The sequence below is a fragment of the Nannizzia gypsea genome, genomic scaffold (genome assembly GCF_000150975.2).
Source record: "Nannizzia gypsea CBS 118893 supercont1.1 genomic scaffold, whole genome shotgun sequence".
In the NCBI taxonomy this organism is placed as follows: domain Eukaryota; kingdom Fungi; phylum Ascomycota; class Eurotiomycetes; order Onygenales; family Arthrodermataceae; genus Nannizzia; species Nannizzia gypsea.
The window spans coordinates 4,006,544-4,029,975 of record NW_003345201.1 but is presented as its reverse complement, the minus strand read 5'-3'; the positions used below and the strand labels follow the sequence as shown (position 1 = coordinate 4,029,975).

Sequence of the window (23,432 nt, the reverse complement as noted above, 5' to 3'; positions counted from 1 at the left end):
CCAGCTCAGTGTCGATTCATGTCAACACAAACACATCTTCTTAAATGGTATGTATGACTTGTAGAGTTAGTAATCACGCTTCCCTATTTTCCAGGCCTAATAATTGGAAACTTAACTTCCCTGATTTTCAAAAACCAAGCTTTTCTCTCCACGGCCAGCTCCAGGCCGCCGAAATAATACCTAGGTAATTATCTAATTACTATTAATACATTAGTTGGATATTTTTGTTTTAACACTCGTCACTACCCAGCTGCGATTTAGGTGCTATTCAATGGTCGCCGTCTGGGCCTTTGTTCAGTTGGCCGAATGACGTCATTTTCCCGTTAACTACCTAAAAATAAAGTTAACTACCCTTACCTTATCTCATCTTCATGCCCACTGCATATAGGGTATGGAGTAGTAGGTGCATTGAATATTCAGATATTTCAGACAGCTACACTCTGTAGCTCTGCATTATATGATTTGCAACTGAAGCCAGCTACAATCTCAAAGAGGAGAGTACCTTAAACCTTATTTTTAAGACTTGATAGCTTCTCACTCGATGGCGGATGAGCAACAACAGAGAGTATGAGAAGAATACAATGGAGTCACTGGACTCCAAAAACAATATGGAAAGCTCTGGGGATTGATAAACGGACCGTGCTTCAGATGTTGAAGGGCGGTTTACCCCCGACAATCGTTATAGCAATGTACGTTGATTGTATTTACCCCTCCACCCGAGAGGACCATAGGTTTAACAGTGAATGAATAGGTACCAGTCTAATGTAGTGACGGGGATCTCACAGAACTACGGTTTTTTGTCCGCAATTATTGCCGTGGTAGCTCAATGCCTTCTGCCTCGGGCAAGATTCACTAAAATCATGCTATTTTCCCTCAGTGCATTATGTGTTTCAGCCTCGATATGCTGTCTAGGAGTATATTGTGTAATCAAAGCAAGGGAACACACGACGGCCCCTGGGAAACGAGCAGGCGGATATAACGCCAGTGCCTGTGCGGTAGTGGCTATATGGTTCTTATTTGCAATATGGTAACGCAACATCTACTCTTGCCATTCTAATTGCGGGGCTAACTTTATCCTGACACCAGGCTGGTGAACTCCATCCGTGCATTCAGACCGATAGAGCTGCAAGCACCGGCTTCAACGTTTTCCATGTTTATTGCGATTACCATGACTAGGGCAGGGGTGGTAGTCTCGCTCTCGTCTGCTCTACAGGGAATCAAGAGCTTGCTTCTTGCATTTTTGATTGGCTTTGCCGTCTCAACAGGTGTTTCGCTATTCATCTTGCCCACCACAAGTCGGGGTACTTTATTCCATTCCATTAGAGGATATCCTGCGATAGTGAAAGAAATACTGGATAGCCAGATAGCATTCGTGAAATGCAGTGAAGAAGAGGGCCCATGGCAGCTCACGCGGCGAGCAACTATAGCTCGTCGAAGGACGAATACATTTCCCAAGCCACGCGGAGTGAAGAAGAAGAAGGCAAATAAAGAAAAAGAGCTTACAGAGAGCGAATCGAAAGCTGCTCAGTTAAAAAATGGAATCCGAGACCTCTCATCGATCCACTCTTCCGTCTATGCAGAATTATATTTTGCAAAGCAAGAGATTGCCTGGGGTAGACTCACCGCAGAAGATCTCGAGACTCTATTTTCTCTGTTGCGTTCGATCTTGCTTCCTCTTTCTGGAATTGCTATGCTTCCAGAGGTGTTTCGGAAGTTAACTAAAACCGTGGAGGCTGCGGATATAGCAGAGGTTCATGTCACTGATTATGGCTATAGGCCAGTGGTTGGGGGACGCCCGCCTCTAATGCCTAGTGAGTTGCAGTATGAAATACCTGAGATCACTGAGCACTTTGTGCAGCCGCTTTGTGACAGGCTGGAAACAACCTCTGGTCTTGTAGAAGCTGGGTTCCAACACGCTTTTATAACCTTACGGTTAACAAATCCGCCCAAAAAGCATGGAGCATCTTCTGGTACTCGCGATGAGGAAACGCCCGAAGAGAAATCTGTACCCGGGAACCCCCATTTTGTTGCTGGATTCGAACAGAGATTAAACGATTACTTTGCCCTGCGGAAGCGCCTACCGGAAAAGTGGGCAACGCTCACTGCCTTTGCCCCTTTTCATGAACGAGGTAGTATTGCGCAGGAACCACGTACTATTCAAAAGGAGTTCTTTGTTCTCCTATTCATTAGCCACCTGCAAGATATCCTGCTTCAAGCCGTACTAGATCTGGTTTACTTTGCAGAAAGCAAAGTTGCTGATGGGACAGTAAAATCAAAACGGCTTCAATTCCCAAAACGAGAATACGTAAAGCAATGGTTTTTTGCTAGTGACCCAGAAGAGAATGGCGATGATAAAAAAAGTAACGCACCAGAGAAAAAGAAACAAGAAACGGATAGCCATCGCCCAAAAGGACAAGATCCTTTGAAATCTCGGTACCCTGATCCAGAGCATATGCCTCCCACAAACATTTGGCAGAGAATTGGCCGTGGAATCCGAGCCATTTCCCACTTCCTTAGTTCCGAGCAAAGTTCGTTTGGTGTTCGAGTTGCAATCGCATCATTTTGTGCTGTTATACTTGCATACCTGCCACAAACTCAGGAATTCTTCTTTCGGATGCGAGCCATTTGGGTTGTCATTGTCATTCTCATTGCGATGAACCCTACTAGTGGGAATTCACTCTTTGGCTTGATGGGTCGATTTATAGCAACCATCTTAGCCACTATCCTCGCACTCGTTGTCTGGTATGTGGTTTATGGGAAAACAGCAGGCGTCATTGTGTTGACGTATGTGGCCAACTGTCTCCAGGTTGGCATCTTCCTCTCAACCCTTGAGAATTATGAGAACCTTTACTCACCAACCAAAGTATTATCCTTATATCAAAAACCCAAGATTTATCCCCCCTACTATTATCGGAGTAATTACTTTCAACCTCATAATAGCCTTTGAACTGCTGGTATGTTTCTACTGCCCTGTCCATGACGCAAGTATGCAAGACAACGTTTTATCTGACATGGTACAAAGTCTCGAAAACTCGGGATAGAAAAGGTAGAATCCTCTGGCCTACCATATTACCCAGTATATCTATTTGGGCCATACCGATGTATCGCTGTCATTGCAGCCTGTGCAATTTCTTACTTCTGGGTGGTGTTTCCAAGCCCAACCTCAGCTGGATCCCGAGTCAGGAAAACGCTAGGTAGAAGTCTCTTTGTCCTGGCAAACTTTTATAGTTGCATGCATACCTCAATAGAAGTATGGATAAACCAGGAGCAGGGGGATATAAATGACAGCCAGTCACCTGGCCAGCTCCTCGACCGCGCCAGGACTAAGTTGTTGGCAGAGGAAATGGCTCTATCAAAGAGCTTAAGGGTATTCAGCGATTTCACGCGGTATGAGCCTCCAATTGGGGGCCGTTTCCCGAAAGAAACTTATGACAATATTATTTCTGCCATTCAAACCATCCTTACCAGCATGGATTTGATGGCATTCGCAACTAGAAACCTTGAGCGTATGTCAGGGCACAGCTCGGCCACAGACGCGGCTGATAATTTGCCTAACACTAGAAGGAGGCCCAGCATGAGCACTACATCACGGCATCAAATCGTCGAAGGAGAAAGATGGATCCAGAATCTGGCTGAGGCAGCTAACTCGCCAGAATTTCGCTCGGGAGTTATCACCTCTGTGTTATACCATCTATCAGCTGCTGTTACAAACAGCCTCTGCCTACCACCATACCTAGCTCCTCCACACCCTTTCCCATTAGCACGGAGGCTGCGGTACATCAACGAAGATTTGTTGAGATTTAGGAATGTGGAGAATCCCTCATTCGCCGCTATAATTGCGATTGAGGTTTTGAGTTCCATGGTGAGCTCAAATTTAAAAACGTTGATGAGGTTCGCTCCCCCATTTTCCATTCGTTGTTTCATGCATCTTAGTTAACATGTTTACAATTAGCGATGTCAAGCGACTTGTGGGGGAGCTCAACTTTGACGTCTATGTTCGAGAACACCGGCGCCAGGTGCGAGAGGAGAGACAGCACTCGGGTGAGACAGACGAGAGTGCAGAGGGAGATTGAACTAAGCAGTTGCCGCGTTGAAGTACTTCCCTGCCCTCTTTGCATTTTATATCCGAAGAAGCAAAAAAAGAATATTACGTAACGGGTATACTGACTCAGCCGGACAATTAGCTTCACGTGACAGTCACGTGCCTGTCCTCCGCTTTTGACGTTCTTCCCGATCGGCATTTGAGACAAAAAAGAAACGACCGAGTTCAACGTGCGCATTCGCAGCTTTTTGGGTGTATATACATACATACATACATACACACACACACATATATATATATGCGAGACGACCAGCACCAGATCTGATATCTGCATGAACTATATAGATTACTCGATGGATTATAGGTAACGACATCTCCTCTCCACTACCTCATAGTTCCCCGGCCTGGAGCTCTTCCCCACCATTTCCCATACTCCGCATCCAACATCTTCGGGCTTGTTATCTACAGATACAAGTTGAAAAGCAAAGGATCCTACATCAGCTTTTAGAAGAATATATGCAGGAGTCTTTCGGGTGCCTTTAAAATATTATGTTGTAAGTGAAGCACCTATTCCATTCCTCCGCCGCTTCCGCTCTTCGCGGGTGTTTTTCTCATCTTTAGCTCAAGTATTTGTTGATATATTGCTAAACCAGGTCGCCTTGACTATAGCAACGCATTAGAGCCATTTAAATAGTTACCGAACAGTCGAGCTGACCGCCCATAGCTTCCTGCCGCCTCCGGCCCCTCGTTATGTAAATCCAGTCGCATACGCTGCCGGCACATCGAATGGTCTACCAGTCCCCATAACTGAAGTTATCAATGTTATAAAACATCCAGAAGGAGGTTGCCCTTTGCAGGTTGGTGAAGGTATGATATGAGACCTACTTCAATACTACCGGCATGCCAACCAGAATTTCTTTTAGGGACATATGAACTTAGGGAGGACGTTCATCTCGCTACGCCGCCGCCACACCCTTCCGAACCACCTTTGATAAATCCAAATCCTTTAGCCACCGGTCTTACTCCACCAACCGTTGGTGTGAAGCTCTCTCTTGCTTATATTAAACCATCTGGAAATGGAGCTCAGCTCTACAAGACCAACACACGAACAAGCATAGCATCGGACTTAAGAAGCGTCAATGAGAGCGATAGTGCTGGCCGCCCCTCTAGCGAACCCCATGTAAACACGTCTAATCAGGCTCCACCATTCGGTGAGGGCAGCCTTGCCCTTGCTAACAGTGGAGGAAAAGAAACAGCAGGGTCAAAGAGAAGGAAACCGAAGAACAGTATCCAGAAGAGTGGTTCCTCGTTCATTTCGCGGGTTATACTCCAAGATGCAATGCTAAAGAAGGTTGCTGAGCGAACTCATAAAAGTCCCTTTGTGTTCGCCAATCTCAACCGATCCTTTCAATGGCTGGACTATTCAGCTACCAACAAGCACGAATTTCTGACGAAGATCCTTTTCACAAGGGCACATATTCTTAGTCACGATGTGAATCAGATAACTAAAAGTATGAATCATCTGGATCTAGCCATGGGATCTTCGGCAGGTGATATTTTATGGTATGAACCCTTCTCGCAAAAGTACTCCCGGATCAACAAAAACGGTGCTATAAGAAATGCCCCAGTAAATCACATTAAATGGATTCCGGGGTCTGAGAATTGGTTCCTAGCTGCACACGCAGACGGATGCCTAGTGGTATATGATAAGGAGAAAGACGATTCACCATTCACCCCCGAAGAGTCAGACAATACTACCGTGTCTTCTAGCGATGGAAGCCAAAGTGATACCCATTCATCCTTGTTTAAAATTTTGAAATCAGTCAACTCCAAAAACCAGCGAACCAACCCGGTTGCTGTTTGGAAATTATCCAACCAAAAAATCAACAATTTTGCATTTTCTCCAGATCACCGACATTTGGCTGTGGTTTTAGAGGACGGAACGCTGAGAATAATTGACTATCTAAAGGAAAAGTACGCTTCCGCTATTACGACTCCCTACATGTACAAATGTTAACTGTTCTGTTCAGGTTACTTGACTTATATACAAGCTACTATGGAGGCTTAATCTGCGTGTGCTGGTCACCCGATGGAAAATATATACTGACGGGCGGTCAAGATGATCTGGTATCAATCTGGTCCTTCCCGGAGCGTAAAATCGTTGCTCGCTGTCAAGGACATAACTCTTGGGTGTCATGCGTTGAGTTTGACCCATGGCGATGTGATGACCGAACTTACAGATTTGGCAGTGTTGGCGATGATTGTCAGCTTCTTCTATGGGATTTCAGCGTAGCCATGCTACATCGTCCCAAGGCGGTGAGGATCCATCATCATGATTTCAACTTTACAAAATAAAGAAACAAAGCAACTGATGATAATACCACCAGGTTACTGCACGCCATAGAAGCAGCCCGCAGTCTCCTAGCAACCGGCCGCATGCAGACAGCCTTACTACACGAAACATGCGATCTGATTCTCTTCGACCTGGAGAGGGCGAGTTTGACCAGACAACTATAGTACACCCTGTCGAGCTGTGGTCAAGGACAGCACAACTTCCGCCAATCATGTCAAAAGCCATAGGGGAGGATCCGATAGCTTGGTTGGTATTTTTGCAAGATTCTATAATGACTTCCTCACTTGAAGGTATGTAAGAGATCATCCGTGTACAGCTAGACCTCTTTTCTTTTTCGTTTTGGCGTTCTTTGTATCACAACTTGGACCGTCATCCTGACATATCTGAAATTTAGGACATATTCGGACTTGGGATCGCCCAAGTGAAACTGCGGGTGAACCGAATGCTTCCGCAGCCGGTTCGTCCGTAGCCGTTGGGTCACTTCCCCGATCTATGGATGGGACACAGAACCCGTAGACACCGGCTTGTAGAGACATTGATTGGCGTTCGGAGTATATACCTGAAATTTTATCCCCCTACACACGCATATCCTCACCATCTATGATAGTTCGTTGGCCACCGGTTGTCAGTAGCTGCGTATGTACCATCTATATTTATTTTGATAGCAAACAGATGATTGCTTTGTCCGGGTTTCCCTTCCTACAATAAGTAGACCACAGTGATGCAAGTGAAAGGGAAAAGTAAGAAAAAAAAAAAGTGAGGACATATATTATTCCATTATTAGACTGTCAAAACAAAAAAAGGTATATTATTAAGTACTGTTGGTACAAGTACGAAGTACGTGTATGAAAAAAAATTGGTAGGGTAAAGTAGAATAAAAAACAGTTGAGAAGAGCGAAGGTGATTATGTGGTTAAACGTCGATCCTCTCCCTCCGGGGCATCATTAGGTCTCATTACTTATTTATTTAGTAGTTTTAGATGGTCCTATAGGGGGTTGAGTTATTAGTTTTCTCGCCTCTCATACGACGGTGAAGCGAAGGGAGAGAAATCTTACCAGTCCTTCGAATAAACCTTCTCCTGTGGTGGCACATGTCGGTACGACGTACCATATCCTGTCCTTGAGTTGAGAGAGTTGCAGTTTTTCAGTGACTTCTTGTGGGCTCATAGCTGTAATTGCAGGTATGACATTAGCTAGGTGTAGAGAGAAGAAAAACGCGGCGAGGGAAGAAGGGAAGGAGGAGAAGGAAGTAGAATAGAGCGTACCTCCGGGAATATCCTGTTTATTGGCAAAGACTAATAGGAGAGCTTCCTTCATTTCACGATCGAGAATGATTCTGTGTAGTTCCTGACGGGCTTCATCGATACGGGCACGGTCGTTCGAGTCGATAACAAAAATAAGTCCTTGTGTGCCTACACGAGCCTTTGTGTCAGTAGCCTATCTTATGGGCAAGTCCAACATAGGGACGCAGTCGTGTCGTACCTGAGAAATAATGTCTCCACAATGGCCTGATCTTGTCCTGACCACCGACATCCCATACGTTGAATTTGACGTTCTTGTATGTCACAGTCTCAACGTTGAAGCCGACGGTAGGAATGGTAGTGACGTCCTGGTTTAACTTGAGTTTATAGAGAATAGCTAGTGATAGACAGTATTGTCAGTAAACAATCAGAGAGAGAGAGAGAGAGCAGGCAGAAGCATGCGGGGGGGAGGGGGTGTTAAATCCGTACTTGTCTTTCCAGCAGCATCCAGCCCAAGCATGAGCAATCTCATCTCCTTAGATCCAAAGATCTTGCCCATGAGCTTTGAGACTTGGCCTCCCATGGTGAAATTGTGTTGAGTGTTCGTGTTATTCGTGCAAGTTGCAGGGACGTTTATCTGGCGGACACAGGTATGCAGGTTTCCGATAGAATGATATGTTGATCAACGGAGAGACGTTGACAGGCTCTTCTTATTGCTTTCTGGGCTGGGAGATCGTTCGTCACTTCGAGAGACAGCGAGGCAGAGCGAAGAGGAAAGAGGCGGACCTTGAGGAAACACTTTGAAACGGGGGGGTGGTTGGGCAAGGGGAGAATAAGGAGTCAATTGCCGCGCGCGCAGGGGGAGGGAGTCTCGCTGGAGGGCGAAGGGGGCGGAATCGGCAAGATAGGCGCGGACCACAGGCGCTGGGTCTGTCTGCTTTCGGAGCGCGGTAGAAGCTCGTCAGGCGACTTCTCGGTGCGGCTGGAGACGTTTTTCTTTTCTTTTGAGCTGCTGCTGCTTCCCCCGAGCCTTTCTGAAGGCCCTTTTCACCCCACAGGCAGCTTGTCGTGTCGAGGAACTATCTGACCTGTCACGGCGTCTGGTAGTTACAGAGGTCGACGTCGAGAAAAGCAAAAGAAAAAGAAATATCCGGTCAATTGGGCTGGCGTAAAGCTGGCGCTGCTGCTTCACATAATCCTCTCTCGATATTGGCTTCGGCGGGCCTGCTTTTTATGCTGCTTTCCTTCGGTCCTTGGTCGCTCCTCGTCGTCTCGTCTGCCTGCTTGTTCTCCTTTTTCCTTTTACCCCTGAAGTTGTTTTATGTCTTTTTTTTTTTTCTTTTTTTCTTTTTTCTTTCCTTTTTTCCTTTTTTTATTTTCTCATTTCGAGATTTTTAAGGTTTAGGGATGAGTCACGTGGTAAAGGCAGCTGACACGCTAGTCCCAAAGAAGGAGCTACCTCTGGATGACTAAATGATGACTAATATAAACAGTAGTAGAGAGAAAGAAGGAGACGACGACGACGTCGACGATAATAAATAATTAATAGAGAAGGAGAAAGAGAAGAAGGAGAGAGAAGAGACGATGGGAAGGGGAGTTGATCCTTGGTCAGGGACGCGAAAGGGAAGTGGGTGGGCCGGGATCTCCTTTTGCATGATCTGCCGGAGAGATCCTTGTTGGAGTTTCAGACGGGCGGCCAGCCGAGTCCCGGAGCTCAGGAGCGTTGTCGATGTATAGAATTATGGTTACAAGGATGGAGCTATGGTCTCGAGGCACGGACGATATAAAGTAGGATGGACACCGGCGAGTGAGTTACGGGGTACTTTGCTCAAACGGCATTAACTAGCTGATGTTGGTTATCTCCCTCGCCAGGCTGAAATGAATTGTTGTCGTTACGCACAACATGGTGATGTCCTCCGTACATGGGTAACTCGAATACTCGGCAGCATGTTTAGATGAAGGAGTGTGTATAGACAGGGGATGAGCCAACATTACATGGAAGCATCCAAGTTCCCCAACGTTCATGGATGCTGGAATCTCGTTGAAACACAACAATTCAGGGTCATGCTTCGTGTGTTAGGCTACGAAACGTTGGTGATGAGAGAGTTGGTAGGCGTGCAAGTAACGCTTGTCAAGCTTCGCCATTGGTCTCGAATACTTAATACGGGCCCTGAGGAAAGCTCGGGGGTTAGCCTTCATCAGCTTAGGACAATAGCTTAATAGCGGCCCTAACAGCTGTGGCGTGTTGAGCCGAGAGAGCCTTGCCATTGCATGCAGCTCTGGTAGTATGCCTCGAGACTCCTGAGATTTTCACTTCTGGCCAGTCCAGTTTTACATTCTTCCTTAGTGGTCTCACAATCGAGAGAACTCTGTCAGTACCGTTCATGGTGGCTATATTAACAACCGTGTTTGAAAGGCCAACTCATGACAGCCGTTGTAACCCCCGAGGGGTCACGTTTGAGGCATAGTGAGCCGCAAAATAATCTTATAAGCCTTCTCTTACGTTATGGATGTCTCAGGGGCCCTGTCCCTTTGGGATTTGCGTGCCTCTGCCGCTCTTTTTGCTTTTGTCGTTCCCAGCGAATTGGATCCCCGCAATGATAACAAAGAAGATTGTGCCGCATATTAGCACCGTTGATGAGGCTCGGGGTCGGTCTGCCTATCATTACATGCAGATGTCATCCTAGGAAGCTCTCCGTGTCCTGGGGAGTGCACGTCCCTAGGCAATATGGCAGCGTAATATGTGCATGCTTGGTCAATCTTCGCCCGACTCCACAATTTGACTGTACGCCATAAACAGTCAACAGTTCCGCATGCGTGTCTGGCCTTGGGCTACTTGGACACATGATCACGATATCTTCGTCTCAACAGGTGCCAACGATCACGGTGTTGTACGGAGTACGGAGTACTGGAGGTAAGGGTATTTATCCGGATGCGAAAAGAAGCACGACGAAGATCATCACGGCGTTAACACACATCATCTTTGGCTCTCGATCGACGCTTGGCACGTCTTCCAAATCTTTTTGATAAGATAAAAAAGTGTTTGTCACCTTCTCTCCGCCCGGCCAACACGCAGGCCCGAGATGTCGCTCCGCTCGTTGTCTTTTCTTGTCGATTTCAATCTCGTCCTCAAGCAGGATCGAGTCACGTGGCTGACCAACTTTCAAGGCTTCTCAGCCATTTCTTTCTTTCTTTTTTTCGGATGCAGCAAGATACAATAAAGCCTTCGATATTGAGATGTTGACCGGTTGTCATTGAAAGCGAGGACTAGTCGGGGCTTCAGTGAGCACTTCGCTCGGGGCCGTATTAATTGGTCCACTCGTTAGGCTAGAGACGCGGCCATGCCTAAACTGGTCCTACGTTAGGAGAAGATCATTATACCCCCGGCTGGCAAAGATAGAATAAGACGATACCCCATACAAAGCAAGCTGTGCCTGAAAATATCATAGCTGCAGCTCTTGTTGGCCTTTCCCGGGCTCTCACAGAACGGGCAGCACAGTACTCCTATGCGTCAATGGTCCCAATGCTGAGTTACCTCCTCATTAGAAGCCTATCACGTCTTCCCTTCTCGGGCGGATAAATGTTAGCTTGGCTAGGACACGCAGTGGAATACTACACAAGCCACTGTCCTTGAGGCCATCTATCTTGCCTTGCTGCACCGTTAATAATGGCTGTCAACTCTTTGGTATCTGGACATTGGAGAAAGACAGGTTTGTCCAGGGGAAGGCCCTGGCCTGCTTATCCCGTTCTAGCATACCGGTCATGCATTTTGATATCCGCTGCCCAAAATTGGGAATTGAGGTTGATCAACAAGCCGCTGGGATCCATCTCCCCGCAGCATCATTGTGCGGGTGACTAGGCAGTTCGACGGGGATTGCATTTTCGCGCAGGGGTCCGAAGTTCATGATGAACCGAGAAAGAGAGAAAAAAAAAAGAAATCACCCAAGCAAGTGTGGTAAAGGTTACATCAAAGAGATATTTTTAACATCCGGATGTAATATTAAAGCAGACTGACTGCTCCTTCCCATGCAAATTCTCGGGAGTGTGCAGAGAACAGTTTCTTCCTTGTACGTTTCCGTGACGAAAAAAACACATCAGTCGTGAACGTAGGCCGTCCGAGATCACCATAATGGAGGCAGTTGACCTGGTCATCGTCGGTGCAGGTAGGTCGGCTATCACCTCTCAACAATGCTGACCAGGTTGATTCAAACTGACCACTGAGGACTAGGACCATACGGTCTAAGTGCTGCAAAGACGTACCTGGAAGTCTACCCTTCCGCCAACGTTGTCGTTCTGGAGGCGGAATCGTCCATTGGAGGAGTCTGGGCAAAGCATCGCCTCTACAAGGACTTATGCACAAACAATGTCTTTGGCTCATATGAATTCCCAGACCTTGCCATGGATACGGAGACATTTGGTGCAGAAAAAGGGAAACCTATACCCGGACCGACCATGCATGCATATATGAACGCATATGCGAAGAAGTTCAGCCTAACAGAGAGGATACGTCTTCGAACGAGGCTCGTCTCTGCCGAGCATAGAGAAGATCCATCATCATGGCTACTCACTGTTGATGAGAACAGCGACGGAATGGAGGCTACAGTTGGAGGCACTTCAACCATCCTTACACGGAAACTGATAATGGCAACGGGAATGACATCACGGCCACATCTGCCCAAGTTCAAGGGCCAGGACACATTTGAGGCACCTATATTTCACTCTAAAAACATGCCAAAGTATGAAAGCGACCTGCTGCACCCGGACAAGACTGTGGTCGTATATGGCGGTGGCAAAACTGCCTGGGACATGGCCTACATCTGTGCCGCTGCTGGAGTGTCAGTCAACTTTGTCATCCGTGAAAATGGCCGTGGGCCTGCCTGGATGACCCGGGCCAGGATAACGCCGCTCAAGATATTGCTGGAATACCTGCTTCTGACCAGATGCACGACATGGATGTCTCCTTGTATCTGGGCGACAACAGGGCCGACAAAGTTCCTCCATGAGACCTGGCTGGGTAGAAAGGTTATCAATGGTTTCTGGGCCTTGGTGAAGAACGATGTGGTAACCGCTAATAAGTATAACAAACACCCAGAGGTCAAGAAACTGACGCCATGGCTTGATCCGTACTGGGTGGCCACATCTCTGAGCATCCTGAACTACCCAAGTGACTTCTTTGATTTTGTGAGGAGTGGCCAGATCAAGGTGCATATCGCGGACATCGATTCTCTCTCTAGCCGGACGGTTCACCTTTCCAACGGTACCTCTCTCGGGGCCGATGCTGTGATATGCGGAACCGGCTGGGAAGCTCGATCTCCCGTAACGTTTCTGCCTGACGGGATCGAAGAGCAGCTTGGGGTGCCCTGGGCCCCAGAGCCGCTGGACAAGTCACTCCTGGAGGCGGCAGATAAGCATATTCTGAGACAGTTCCCTCAACTCAAGACCTCTGCCAAAGTAAACGAGCGCTATAAGCATTACTCTGCAGACGCCGAGACACAGTCCTCTCATCCATATCGGCTGATCCGATTCATGGCACCTCCCAGGCTAAAAGACCGATCGATTGTTTTCCTTGGAACAGCTACCAACATAGACACGCCCATCACGGCTCAGGTACAGGCTCTCTGGGCCACGGCGTACCTCTCAGACCGGCTTGAAGTGCGTCCGCTGGTGGCCCGGCCAGCTGAGCCCAAGCCGACGGCAGAGGAAGACAAGACGGACTGGGAGGTAGCTCTCCACTCGCAGTTCAGCATCTGGCGGTATCGAGAGGGTATGCGCATGCGTAACCCAGACTTTGTCTTCGAGTCCATACCGTATATTGACTTGATGCTGCAAGATTTGGGCCTGCAACACCGCCGCAAAAAGGGGTTCTTCCGTGAGAATTTCACCGTGTATCGGCCGCGAGAATACCAGGGCATGATAGATGAATGGAAAGCAAAGAATATGACATCTTCCACCAGCACTGAATAAGGTGTACATGCTTTCTTTTTATTTTTTTCCTGTTCCTCTCTCTTCTGTTGCTATCTTTCACTTTGCTGGCCCCTGGGATCAGCGTAGCTTTGACATGAACTTCTCCACCACAGCCTCACGCCAGCCAAGGACGGGCTAACTAGCTGATAGTTTAGTTTTAAGCATACGATATGACGCTTTTCTAGAGACATCCTATTTTTGGCCTTGCCCTGCGTAACTAACTAGACGGACGGCGGGTGGATGGGCGCCTCAAGCTCGAAACCGTTCTGCCTGCTGCTGTCTCAGTTTCTGCGCATATGCAGACGACGGGATAGTAACCAGCTATCTCACTGGCCAGGACAGTAGCTAGCCATCAGGCATATAAAATAGAGCGAGCAGCCAGCCTAATCATCAGCTTCTACGTTAGCTGCGTCTTAACTGTTAGGTACATACCTCGCCATGGCAGACATCCACAGCCTCCCCGTCGAGATCCTGTATCTCATCCTCTCCTTCATCTGCACAAGTCCACCGCCGACCGCAGACGAGCGCGCACTGCGAGACCTCCCCAGCCACGCCGTAACGTCTTCCAAAACGACCGACCTCAAGAGCGTCTCGCGCGTGTGCCGCCAGTTTCGCGAGTTCGCCCGCGAGCACCTGTTCAGCTTCTGCCGCTACGAGCTGCGCGACCAGGACCGGTTCCTGGCCTTCATCAGCCGAAATGGCCTAGCAGAGCACGTCGAGAGCGTCACCGTCTCTGTACGCAGCATATTCCCCGGCAGCGAGAAGGAGTTATGGTGGAAGACGCTGTTCAAGGCCCTGGACCCGACAACCGTCACTGTCGTTGGGCCGCCGTTCATCATCGCAGACATGGCACAGTGCAACCTCCAGGGCGACAAGTGGGCATTTGACATGCCGCTGCAGACCATCCAGTTCCGTCAGCAGCGAGCTCAGCAGCCTGATACCCAGATGATACCAGTAGCAGCGCCAGCTGAGGGAGACAGTAGCAGCAGCGGCGGCGACGACGACGACGATAGCTTTCTCACCGCGAAGCCGTGGACACAGCTGCTGTTCAACGAGGGCTCGTCTCTGCAGGCGTACAGCGTAGAAGACTACTTCCGTCTGCGGCCTCCATCCATCATCAACCACTGGGGATCCGTCGACCCCTTACAGGCCGTCGACCTCCCGTACCCTGCCTCTGCCATCTCCCGATTGACCTCGTTCCGCTACATTGCCGTGTTCCCTTTCTACAGCCATACTAACCTCGTGCTTAAGCTGTTTCGCAGCATGACCAACCTGCGCTCTCTGGCTCTACAGCTCTCGCCGCCAGAGTGGAGCGATATCTTTGAAAGGGAGCAGAAGAGCTCGACTATGGATCCCGAGAATGCCTGGATGGAGCTGGAGACGGGGTACTCTCTTGTGCCTCATTCGGTGCGGTATCTGGGTGTCCATGGCCAGCTGGTCGAGTTCAGAGCCCTGGATTATAACTTGCCGCCGCAGAGGAGCTATGTGTTCAGAACCATGCATCATGTTCTCAGTCTCGCCTGGCAGCACGATGGCCACGGCCGATGGGTCAAGCGGCCGGTTGCTCCGGGCAGTTCAGAGTAACAGCCTAATAATTCATCTCATCCGTTTGGTTTACTCTGGGGGAGAGGCTTATGAACTGGTTTTTGATAGCATTAATGTTTGGCCTTTTTTTTTATATATATTGTAATGTCCAGTACTAATAATCTACATATTCCGACTTAATGAATGATTAATACAGGTAAATCAATGAACTAGCCTATAATTTACACACTGATACTAAGCAAGAGCATGAGAAGGGCTGAAGTGACAAAAAGCTATAGGTAAAGGTACAAAAGTCATAGAGAATCAAGGTATACCAAAAACCCTTTTTTACGCCTTAGTTGGAATGCTTCAATCCAACTTCACTTAGTCTGACTCCCATCCAGATAAGGCATTAACAGAGCAAAAAAAAAAAAAAGAGAGAACATGGAGATGTGGTGAGACAAACAGGCATACCGGAGTGGTGTTGTCCCTTTTATAACTTAGGGGGAGAGACTAAAGAATAGGTGTAGCCAGGCAGACAGTTAGGGTGATTAACTATAGCCCAGCAAAGACGTTGAGATATCCTCTCTTGGTCAGTTGTGTAAAGTCAACATAGACGCGTATATCTGCTCTATCCTTTTGGCCTGTAGCGTTGTCTGCATTAGCGTTCGCCTGGCTACCATTAGCAGCATCCTCAGTGCCTGCAGCTCCAGTACGGGCGGCCTGATTATCTGAATTTGTGCCAGCAGCAGTAGCGGCGGCGGCTGCTGCAGCTGCAGCTGCACCACCAGCTCCAACGGCCAAGTCTGCCAGATGTTCTAGGGAGCGCTGTTCATTAGATCCCACTGCACCAGAACCTTGCTGTGTGGACCGGAAAGCAGCAACCTTGACTTCAATCATTGCACGGAAACATTCTCCCCATGACCGGTTGGCAAATATGTTTCCAAACTCTTCGGCTGTCGAGGTATGCTTATCGCGCTGGCTGAGGATCTGGAGAGCTTTGTCTAGGGAGATCCACGCATCTGCTGCCAGCTCAGGGAGGTCAGTTGCCTCCAGCAGGGTCATGATAGCAAGGGCCAAAGCATGGTGGTGGAACGGCGATGCAATGAACTTAGCTGAGTCGGAGTGCTGCTGGAGAAGTTCGAGGATGACTTGGGCAGGATACATCACCTCAGCAGGGACGGATGTGTAGAGCTGTCTTTTCAAGAGGAGAGTGAGGGTCCAGAATAGTAGCGGGCAAACGGATTCGGTGTAGAGTGCGCTCATTTCATCATCGCCAGTAGATTCATGCCAGGACTCAAGGTCCTTGAGACGTTTAAGTTGGCCATAGTAGAGACGGCGGAGAGAGTGGCTGTTCATCCGCCCAAACGAAGGATGAACAGAGTTGTCGAAGAAGACCTCAATAATTTCGGAGACCGATGTCGAATAACCTATAAGGTGCCGTTAGTATGTATAGTTTTTTTTTTTTCACACAAAGATCGAGAGATAGTATGAGTACATACGGGCAAGCTGCAGAGAAGCGAAGCTGAGGATGCCGCGATCCTCGGGCATAGCAGCTTCGGAAACACCGAATACATCGCGACCAGCCACGCTTAGACTATGCCAGCGGGACAAAATCATGAGGACAGTCCAATTCTTTCTTGCAAGGTTGCCATCGGAATCGACATCCTTATCATTTATATTACAGCTGTCAAGCTGGTCATAAGACCGCGCGAGATGGTGTGCGACAGGGAACGCAGCATCAACGAGGACCGTCTTGCTAATCCCATTCTGGCCGTGGAGATTTTCCGGGCCCTTGGCATCGGCATCAATAATCAACAGGATAAAAGTAAAAAGGAGGACAAAATTGGTCGCTTGGGACCGAGAGCGAGGGTCCTCGCGCAGACTTTCTGTTAGATGATCCTGTGCTCGTTGGAACGTTGGGATTTCCTGCCATGTCTTTTCCGCTCTTGACAGGTTGGCACCTGTCACGGCGAATAACGAGTGCAAGAAAGTTTCTTGGATTTGGCGACTGGCTGATTTGAGATACTGGGAAAGAAGATCCCGAGAGTTCGGTAGAACTGGGAAAATAGGATGGATATGCTGGTAGTAACTAAAATCAGGGTGTGAGTGTTTTGTGCACAATTTAAAAGGGTGGTGAATTGAATGATGTATACATACGCATTAAGAACTTCCTCGTCAACTTCCACTGGTGCAGGAAGTGATTCCAGCTTTTCTAGGTCTATGGCGGGTTGTTGTGCGGACTCCGGCAGCTCTTGGGACCAGAATGGCTGCACTACCCTTGTACTTCCATTTTGTACAGTCCCGTATTCATCTAAAGCAGCCAGATCAGCTGCATGGGTGGCGTCCTTCGTTGGTCCTTGCACAGGCCATCCGCCTACTGATGTTGGACGAGCTCCTTGGATGAAAGGAGGCTGCATGAAGGCGTTGGGAAGACCCTCAGACATCGATAGGGTTCTCTTTCGGGTGAGTCCCTGGTTATCCATAGATGGAGAGAAATCCTGATAACCCCGTGCAGACGTGCCATCTTCGTTCATTTGCTGATAGTGCATATCCCCTGTCTGCATTGGCGGCTGCATTTGAGTCTCCAGACTGTTGATACGGTCTGCCAGCTCCTTGATATATCTTGAGGAGAGAAAAGAATCAGCCAACGAAAAAAAAAAGTCGTGAATAAAACATGGAGAAGCCCTACCCTTTGCTTGGACCTCGCTTCATTGGGACGCGGCTGAACTCGCAGGTTGCCCCTGTACGACGACAATTTGAACAAGTCTCGACACCAGCTTCAGAGGTGGCATCACATCGGACCTGAAAAGCACGAGTTAATAAGAGTAAAATATACATGTGAAGGTAAAAATCAATTCGCAAACGAACATACCTTCTTCCTACGACACTCATCACAGGCGCGAGAGACCTTTGAACGCTTCCGGCGCGCGCTCTGATCGCCATAGCTCAAGTCATGGTTTGGGTCGACACCAGACTGCTGCGTCGAGGAGAACTGAAGCATATGCTGCTGACCCTGAGAAGGCTGCTGTACCTGGTGATCCTGCTGCTGCTGTTGCTGTCGTTGCTGCTGCTGTCGAACCTGTTGCTGGTCGACGCCCACCGCTCCGTCAGCGTTGGGTCCAGATGAGCCTAGCACCATTCCCTGGCTATGGGGCAGTCCGTTAGCGGCAGCAGCGGCCGCAGTGGCAGCAGCAGCTACCGACGCAGCGTTGCCGCCATCGACACTCGCGCCGGCGACCTCGCGGGAGAGCTCTGCTGACAAATGAAGCTCATCAGCGGTCAGATGGCGCTGGTTGGCATAGTAAGACACGGTGCCCTGCGCTATCTGGGCAGCGTTGGGAGAAGGGTATGACGGAGCAGGCGGGATCTCTGAATGCTCTCGTGAGTTCATCGTGGGCCAGTCTGAAGGGGCTGTGCCGTGCTCTATCCAAGGCCGCAGCAGTCAGTCAGACTCGAGCTCTTTGTTTGTCTATTTGTGCGGCGCGCGCAGAAGAAAGCCGTACTCGAGACGTGGCGGATGATCGTTGTTATGGTTGTATCTTTTGCCTGTCAAACACGGTCAGCCCATCGCGCTCTGACTGCTCTCCCCCAAGGATGATAATGGTGGACGAAGGCAGCATCGTCGACGACGTCTTCCTGCAGCGACCTCCCCGGCGCGTCATCATCGCCCAGGACAAGCTCCAGAGGTCTCGTCTTGGGTGCAGGGCCAATTGCAACGGCAGCGAACGAGGTCTTCGCCCGACGCGGCCGCCCACAAAGCAGAGTCAACAAGGGGGGAAGCAAGTAACCAACTTTTGTCAACGGCGCCGAACGTGAGGACGCAGCCCGGCTTTTTCCTTCTTCCCTTGCCCGTCAGACGGAGCGCATTATCTAGATAGCTGTAGCTGTATTTTGCTTTCGACGCGGAGGACGGGTATTGTTTTATGCGAAGCGACTCAGCTTGGTTCGTTTTTGCTTATGCGAACGCGATAAAAGGAAAAAAATAAAGACGAAGCGGATTTTTTTTGGGCGGAAGAAAAACGGAGCGAGGGTTGCCTCTTTGGACGTCACATGATAAAGATTAATAAGAAGTGACTAAGACAAGAGAAAGATGAGTAAGAAATGACTAAGTAACATGACTAAGATGACCAGATGACTAAGAAAGTCGTATTTACGATTGCTCTAATAAGTAAGGTCTAAATACTCTACAACGCTCCAGAGCACCTCCCCCCGGGTCTATATATATAATAAAAAGGACTGTAAGGAAAAAAGGAAACAGTAAAAAGGGACATGTGCATCACTGGTGGGCGGAAGATGGCTAGGGGTCTTTTTTTAGGCACCAGATATATATATATATATATCGGGTTGCACAGATGTATATATGGTTGCAGATATAGGGTTGTTAAGGGCCAGCATGAAAACATCTATGTTCATTAAATATCGTTCTATTGCATCGGAAGTCATATCGGCGTTCATGTGTGTTTTAGCATGATGCGTCAGAGGAGGGGGTGGGGCCATATCACTGAGTCCACAGCTGAGCCTGTTGCTGTTGCTGATGATGATGTTGGTGGTGGTGGTGTTGGTCGGGGATGGAGACGGAGACGGGAGACATCATGGCAGGGTAGGCGGTCGAAACCCACAGCGGCTCGTTGGCCCCGGCAGACGTGTAGGCGGCAGGCGGGATGAGCATGGCAGCGTTGCTGGCGTCGACAAAGCTGTTCCCGCTGGCAGGATAAGTCTGGGCTGTCTGGGCCTGCGTCTGCGTCTGCGTCGACTGCTGGTGATGGTAGTGGTGACCAAGCTCGGCTGGAAGCGGGGCGGCCTCTGCAGAGACAGAGACAGACGCAGAGGCAGAAGTCTGATCGATGCTGTCGTTTGCTGCGTGGAGGACCGGTTCAATGGCAGCAGGCTCGTAGGTCTGAGACATGGCGAACTGGGTGGGCAGGTCGAGGTGGGAAGGCGGTGTGCTTCCCAGGTGGTACATGCCGGCCTCGGAGCCCGTGCCGACGATGGGCAGCAGGTCGTCGGCGTCAGAGGTGTCTCCGGACGAGGAGCGTGCGAGGCCGGGATGGCCAAAGGTGGTGGTAGCGGTGGAGGTGTTGTTGTTGTTGTTGTTGTTGTAGTCGTAGCTGGCATAGGAGGCTGGCTGGCTGTAGGTTGCAGTGTATGCGTCCGAACCGTACGGCAGGTCAAAGGTCGACCAGTCGATGGACGGCCCGTTGGAGATGGCCGCATCAAAGCCAAAGTCTATATCCGACGGGTAGTACAGGCCTGGAGACTGCTGTGGGTAGTCCACGATGGGCATTGACAGGCCCATCTGGTCGGGGAAGTGCTGGTAGGGGATGTCGAGGGAGAGCTGTGCCTTCATGTCCGACACCTCTGAGACCGGGGAGCCGTTCTCGGACTTGACTCTCCGTACCGGGCGAGGGGCACTGGTGACCAGATCGGGGTACGAGGAGACGTTCTGCGAGCTGTATCCGTCGTTCAGGTGGTCCATCGACAGGCGAGCCAGATCGGCGGTCCCATGGATGGTCCTGGAGCGAGGCAGCGGGTATGGGTGAGCCCGCTTGCTGGCCTCCTTCTGCTTCTTAGAAGTAGTGATATGCGGCCTCTTGACGCCGGAGACAGTCGACCGTCGTGCTGCAACGGGACCGGTCTCTGGCACGGTCTCGAGGTTCGAGTCTCGCTTGGATGCACAGGTACAGCGGCCGCCGTGTCCGCAGCAGCACAGCTTTCGGCCGCCTGCAGTTTCTAGCACAGAAGGGTGACATCAGCTCCGGGTACACTACATATAAGATATGCACACACCCGCACACTACTACAGCACGCAGTGTGGGAGTCCAGGGAGAGTAGGTATGCTCACTCTGGCCATCAGCAGCAGTTCCGTTCAGCGGACACTCCGCCTTGCTGTGTGGTTTCTCGCCGCACTCGCACTTTGCGTGGCTTGTCCGGGCCTTGCGTAGCCCACGACAGTGAGGACATTGCGACACCGGCCGGCCTTTCTTGTTGATATGGCTCAGGGGGCGATCTGCAGACGTAGACAGGTAGACAGTGTGTTAGAAGAAGACGGGTCTGCTGCTGTGTTTGTGTCTGTAGCAAGAGTGTCTCTGGGCTTACCCGAGTGGTTGCAGGTGCTAACGCGATGGCCCCGGATACAAGCATCGCACGCCCATTTCTCGCCGTCAATCAACATTGCGCCAAACTGATGAGAGAGTAATGGATGACAGCGGGTACGGAGCAGGAGGAGTGCAGTAAGAGGAAGAGTAAGCGTAAGAAGAGGAGGAAGAAGAAGAAGAGTAGTAAAGAGGCAGAGGCAGAGGCAGAGGGAGCTGGCGGGATGGCTGAGGATTCCCACTGACGGACGACGGGCGATGGACGACGGTGATCACGATATCCGGCAGTAGAGGCCCATAGTATCTCTTACACGGCAGGACAGGACGACGGCAGGATACTTAAGACACTCAAGAGAGACACTCGAGAGAGACAAGACGGCGAGGCAGAGGGAGACGGCTGGCTATAGAGGAGGCCGGGACTCTGACCGACGGTACAGAAGACAAGAGGCGGCCGGCGAGGTAGACAGACACATCGAACTCGACTGGGGGCAAAGCGGAGGAGAGGGAAGGGAGACAGGCGGGCTATATATCCTTGGGCAATGCTCTTTGTATCGCGAGGCCGGCGGGTGTATATGTAGTGGTAGACGTTAGCTTGCTCGCGCTGCTGTGCTTCTGCGGTGCTTTGGCTTGCTTGGTGCTGCTGCTGCTGCTGCTGCTGCTGCTTTCTTTGCTGTGCGTGGAGAGGTTGACCTTCAGGTTGACTCGGCGGCTGATGGGGAATTTTCTTCTCTTCTTTCTTTCTCTTTGGCTCCTGCGGAAAAAGCAACGAGAGCCAGCGACCTCGACAGCCGACGACCTCAGGGCACAGCAGAGACAGAAAGACAGAAAGACACAGAGAGACGGACAGAGAGAGACACGAAACAGCTTATCAGGGACGGGACTTGCTGCTCGGCCTTAGTTAGGGGGACAAAGAATCGAGCGTCGCTGCTAAGTTTTCCGCCTGTTCTACGTGCAGCAAGAGAATCAACCGCGATCCCTGGGACGCTATTAGGGTTTCGCTCCAGGGAGTTATGGGGCCTTCTTTTTTTCCAACGCGGAAGAAGAACCTAAGAGCATGTACGGAGGCAGAGGGAGGGAGGGAGTGCAGGTGGATGGGATGGGGATGGTACACAAGAGGCAGAGGGAGGCCCTTGATGCGGTCTGGATGCTACGGATGCTGCTGCTCGCCTGCTGCTTGCTACCCGTCTCGCCCAAATCAAAAGCCAGGCAGGATGGCGATGACGATGATGATGGTGGTGGTCGTCTGCTGCTGCTTCTTTTCTTCTTTTCTTCTTTCATGGATACGGGATATCAGTCTACGGAGTATGGAGTACTACTGCTGCTGGGACTCTGGCTCTGGCTCTGGCTATGTCTGTGTCTCTGCTCTCTGGCTGTTCTGTCTCACGGACCGAGCCTGGGTCATCCCGCAAGCATGGGACAGGGCGTTCTCACGCTCCCTGCCGCCCTTGCTGACGTCCATTACTTAGTTAACTATAACTGACTATCCCGTCCGCTTTACCAAGGACGGTATCAGCAAGAAAAATGGGCAAAAGAAGCAAAAACAGAGGGAGACGACGACGACGACGACGAAGACAGCAGCCAGCAGAAGCAGGAGAAGAACAGCAAGCAACCTCCACCTCAAGGCGAAATCAACAGCAAATCTGGATCTCTTGGCGATTCAGGGATGCATAACGCTGCTGATTGGATTCTTCCCCTCAAAAGGATATCTCGAAAGCAACAGCAGAAGACTCGGAAGAAGCAAGGAAAGCAGAGACAGAGAGACAGAGACGCCTGCTATGCCATGCCATGCCCTGTCCTGTCCTGCCCTCCCCCTGCTCGGCGTCCCATCCCTGTCCAGCGCTGTCCGGTCCTCATTGGACCGATGCATGGGCCTTTGTGCACTGTGGATTCCAGAAGGCTTCCATGGGATTTCCGCTTTTGGCCGTAGCTATACATCCAAGACGGACAGACAGACAAGAGACGGCCAGCTCAAAGCAAAAAAGCAAGCATGAAACTTATACATCATGGAGTTTGGAAGGTTATACTTCTACGTCAGAAGGGAGAGGGAGGAAAGTGAGAAAGTGAGATAGGGGAGATCTGAAAAAGAGGCTGCTTGGACGTCATCGGGGATTTTTTTTCCTTCCAAGCCACCCTATCCATGCAAGCAGAGATTGTATATGTGTACATCCCCCCTCCCGTCCACCGCTAATCACCCACCCCCCATCCCCTCCCCCC

General features: G+C 50.0%; 8 protein-coding genes across 8 annotated transcripts; 5 read left to right on the top strand and 3 right to left on the bottom strand.

Annotated features, from left to right (window-relative positions):
• Positions 1 to 567: 567 nt before the first annotated feature.
• Positions 568 to 4,073, top strand: MGYG_01473 (hypothetical protein; the record flags this gene model as incomplete). Its single annotated transcript, XM_003177349.1, has 6 exons — positions 568 to 689; positions 752 to 1,027; positions 1,087 to 2,806; positions 2,865 to 2,954; positions 3,023 to 3,891; positions 3,953 to 4,073. 6 exons carry the CDS (start codon positions 568 to 570, stop codon positions 4,071 to 4,073), a joined length of 3,198 nt encoding a protein of 1,065 aa, XP_003177397.1.
• A 679-nt stretch (positions 4,074 to 4,752) lies between these two features.
• On the top strand, positions 4,753 to 6,911 carry MGYG_01472 (hypothetical protein; the record flags this gene model as incomplete). The annotated part of the gene is made up of 5 exons (XM_003177348.1): positions 4,753 to 4,909; positions 4,966 to 6,016; positions 6,073 to 6,358; positions 6,430 to 6,685; positions 6,790 to 6,911. 5 exons carry the CDS (start codon positions 4,753 to 4,755, stop codon positions 6,909 to 6,911), a joined length of 1,872 nt encoding a protein of 623 aa, XP_003177396.1.
• A 442-nt stretch (positions 6,912 to 7,353) lies between these two features.
• Positions 7,354 to 8,218, bottom strand: MGYG_01471 (ADP-ribosylation factor 6; the record flags this gene model as incomplete). Its single annotated transcript, XM_003177347.1, has 5 exons — positions 7,354 to 7,380; positions 7,451 to 7,563; positions 7,660 to 7,806; positions 7,877 to 8,032; positions 8,125 to 8,218. 5 exons carry the CDS (start codon positions 8,216 to 8,218, stop codon positions 7,354 to 7,356), a joined length of 537 nt encoding a protein of 178 aa, XP_003177395.1.
• Positions 8,219 to 11,764: 3,546 nt separating this feature from the next.
• On the top strand, positions 11,765 to 13,599 carry MGYG_01470 (hypothetical protein; the record flags this gene model as incomplete). Its single annotated transcript, XM_003177346.1, has 2 exons — positions 11,765 to 11,798; positions 11,864 to 13,599. 2 exons carry the CDS (start codon positions 11,765 to 11,767, stop codon positions 13,597 to 13,599), a joined length of 1,770 nt encoding a protein of 589 aa, XP_003177394.1.
• Positions 13,600 to 14,037: 438 nt separating this feature from the next.
• On the top strand, positions 14,038 to 15,183 carry MGYG_01469 (F-box domain-containing protein; the record flags this gene model as incomplete). The annotated part of the gene is made up of 1 exon (XM_003177345.1): positions 14,038 to 15,183. The coding sequence occupies one exon, from the start codon at positions 14,038 to 14,040 to the stop codon at positions 15,181 to 15,183; it is 1,146 nt and encodes a 381-aa protein (XP_003177393.1).
• Positions 15,184 to 15,678: 495 nt separating this feature from the next.
• On the bottom strand, positions 15,679 to 18,517 carry MGYG_01468 (hypothetical protein; the record flags this gene model as incomplete). The annotated part of the gene is made up of 5 exons (XM_003177344.1): positions 15,679 to 16,553; positions 16,626 to 17,215; positions 17,284 to 17,748; positions 17,816 to 17,928; positions 17,999 to 18,517. 5 exons carry the CDS (start codon positions 18,515 to 18,517, stop codon positions 15,679 to 15,681), a joined length of 2,562 nt encoding a protein of 853 aa, XP_003177392.1.
• A 1,107-nt stretch (positions 18,518 to 19,624) lies between these two features.
• MGYG_01467 (copper fist DNA binding domain-containing protein) lies at positions 19,625 to 21,298 on the bottom strand (the record flags this gene model as incomplete). Its single annotated transcript, XM_003177343.1, has 3 exons — positions 19,625 to 20,856; positions 20,969 to 21,133; positions 21,223 to 21,298. The coding sequence occupies 3 exons, from the start codon at positions 21,296 to 21,298 to the stop codon at positions 19,625 to 19,627; spliced, it is 1,473 nt and encodes a 490-aa protein (XP_003177391.1).
• A 1,011-nt stretch (positions 21,299 to 22,309) lies between these two features.
• MGYG_08935 (hypothetical protein) lies at positions 22,310 to 23,145 on the top strand (the record flags this gene model as incomplete). The annotated part of the gene is made up of 2 exons (XM_003177342.1): positions 22,310 to 22,520; positions 22,721 to 23,145. 2 exons carry the CDS (start codon positions 22,310 to 22,312, stop codon positions 23,143 to 23,145), a joined length of 636 nt encoding a protein of 211 aa, XP_003177390.1.
• Positions 23,146 to 23,432: the final 287 nt, after the last annotated feature.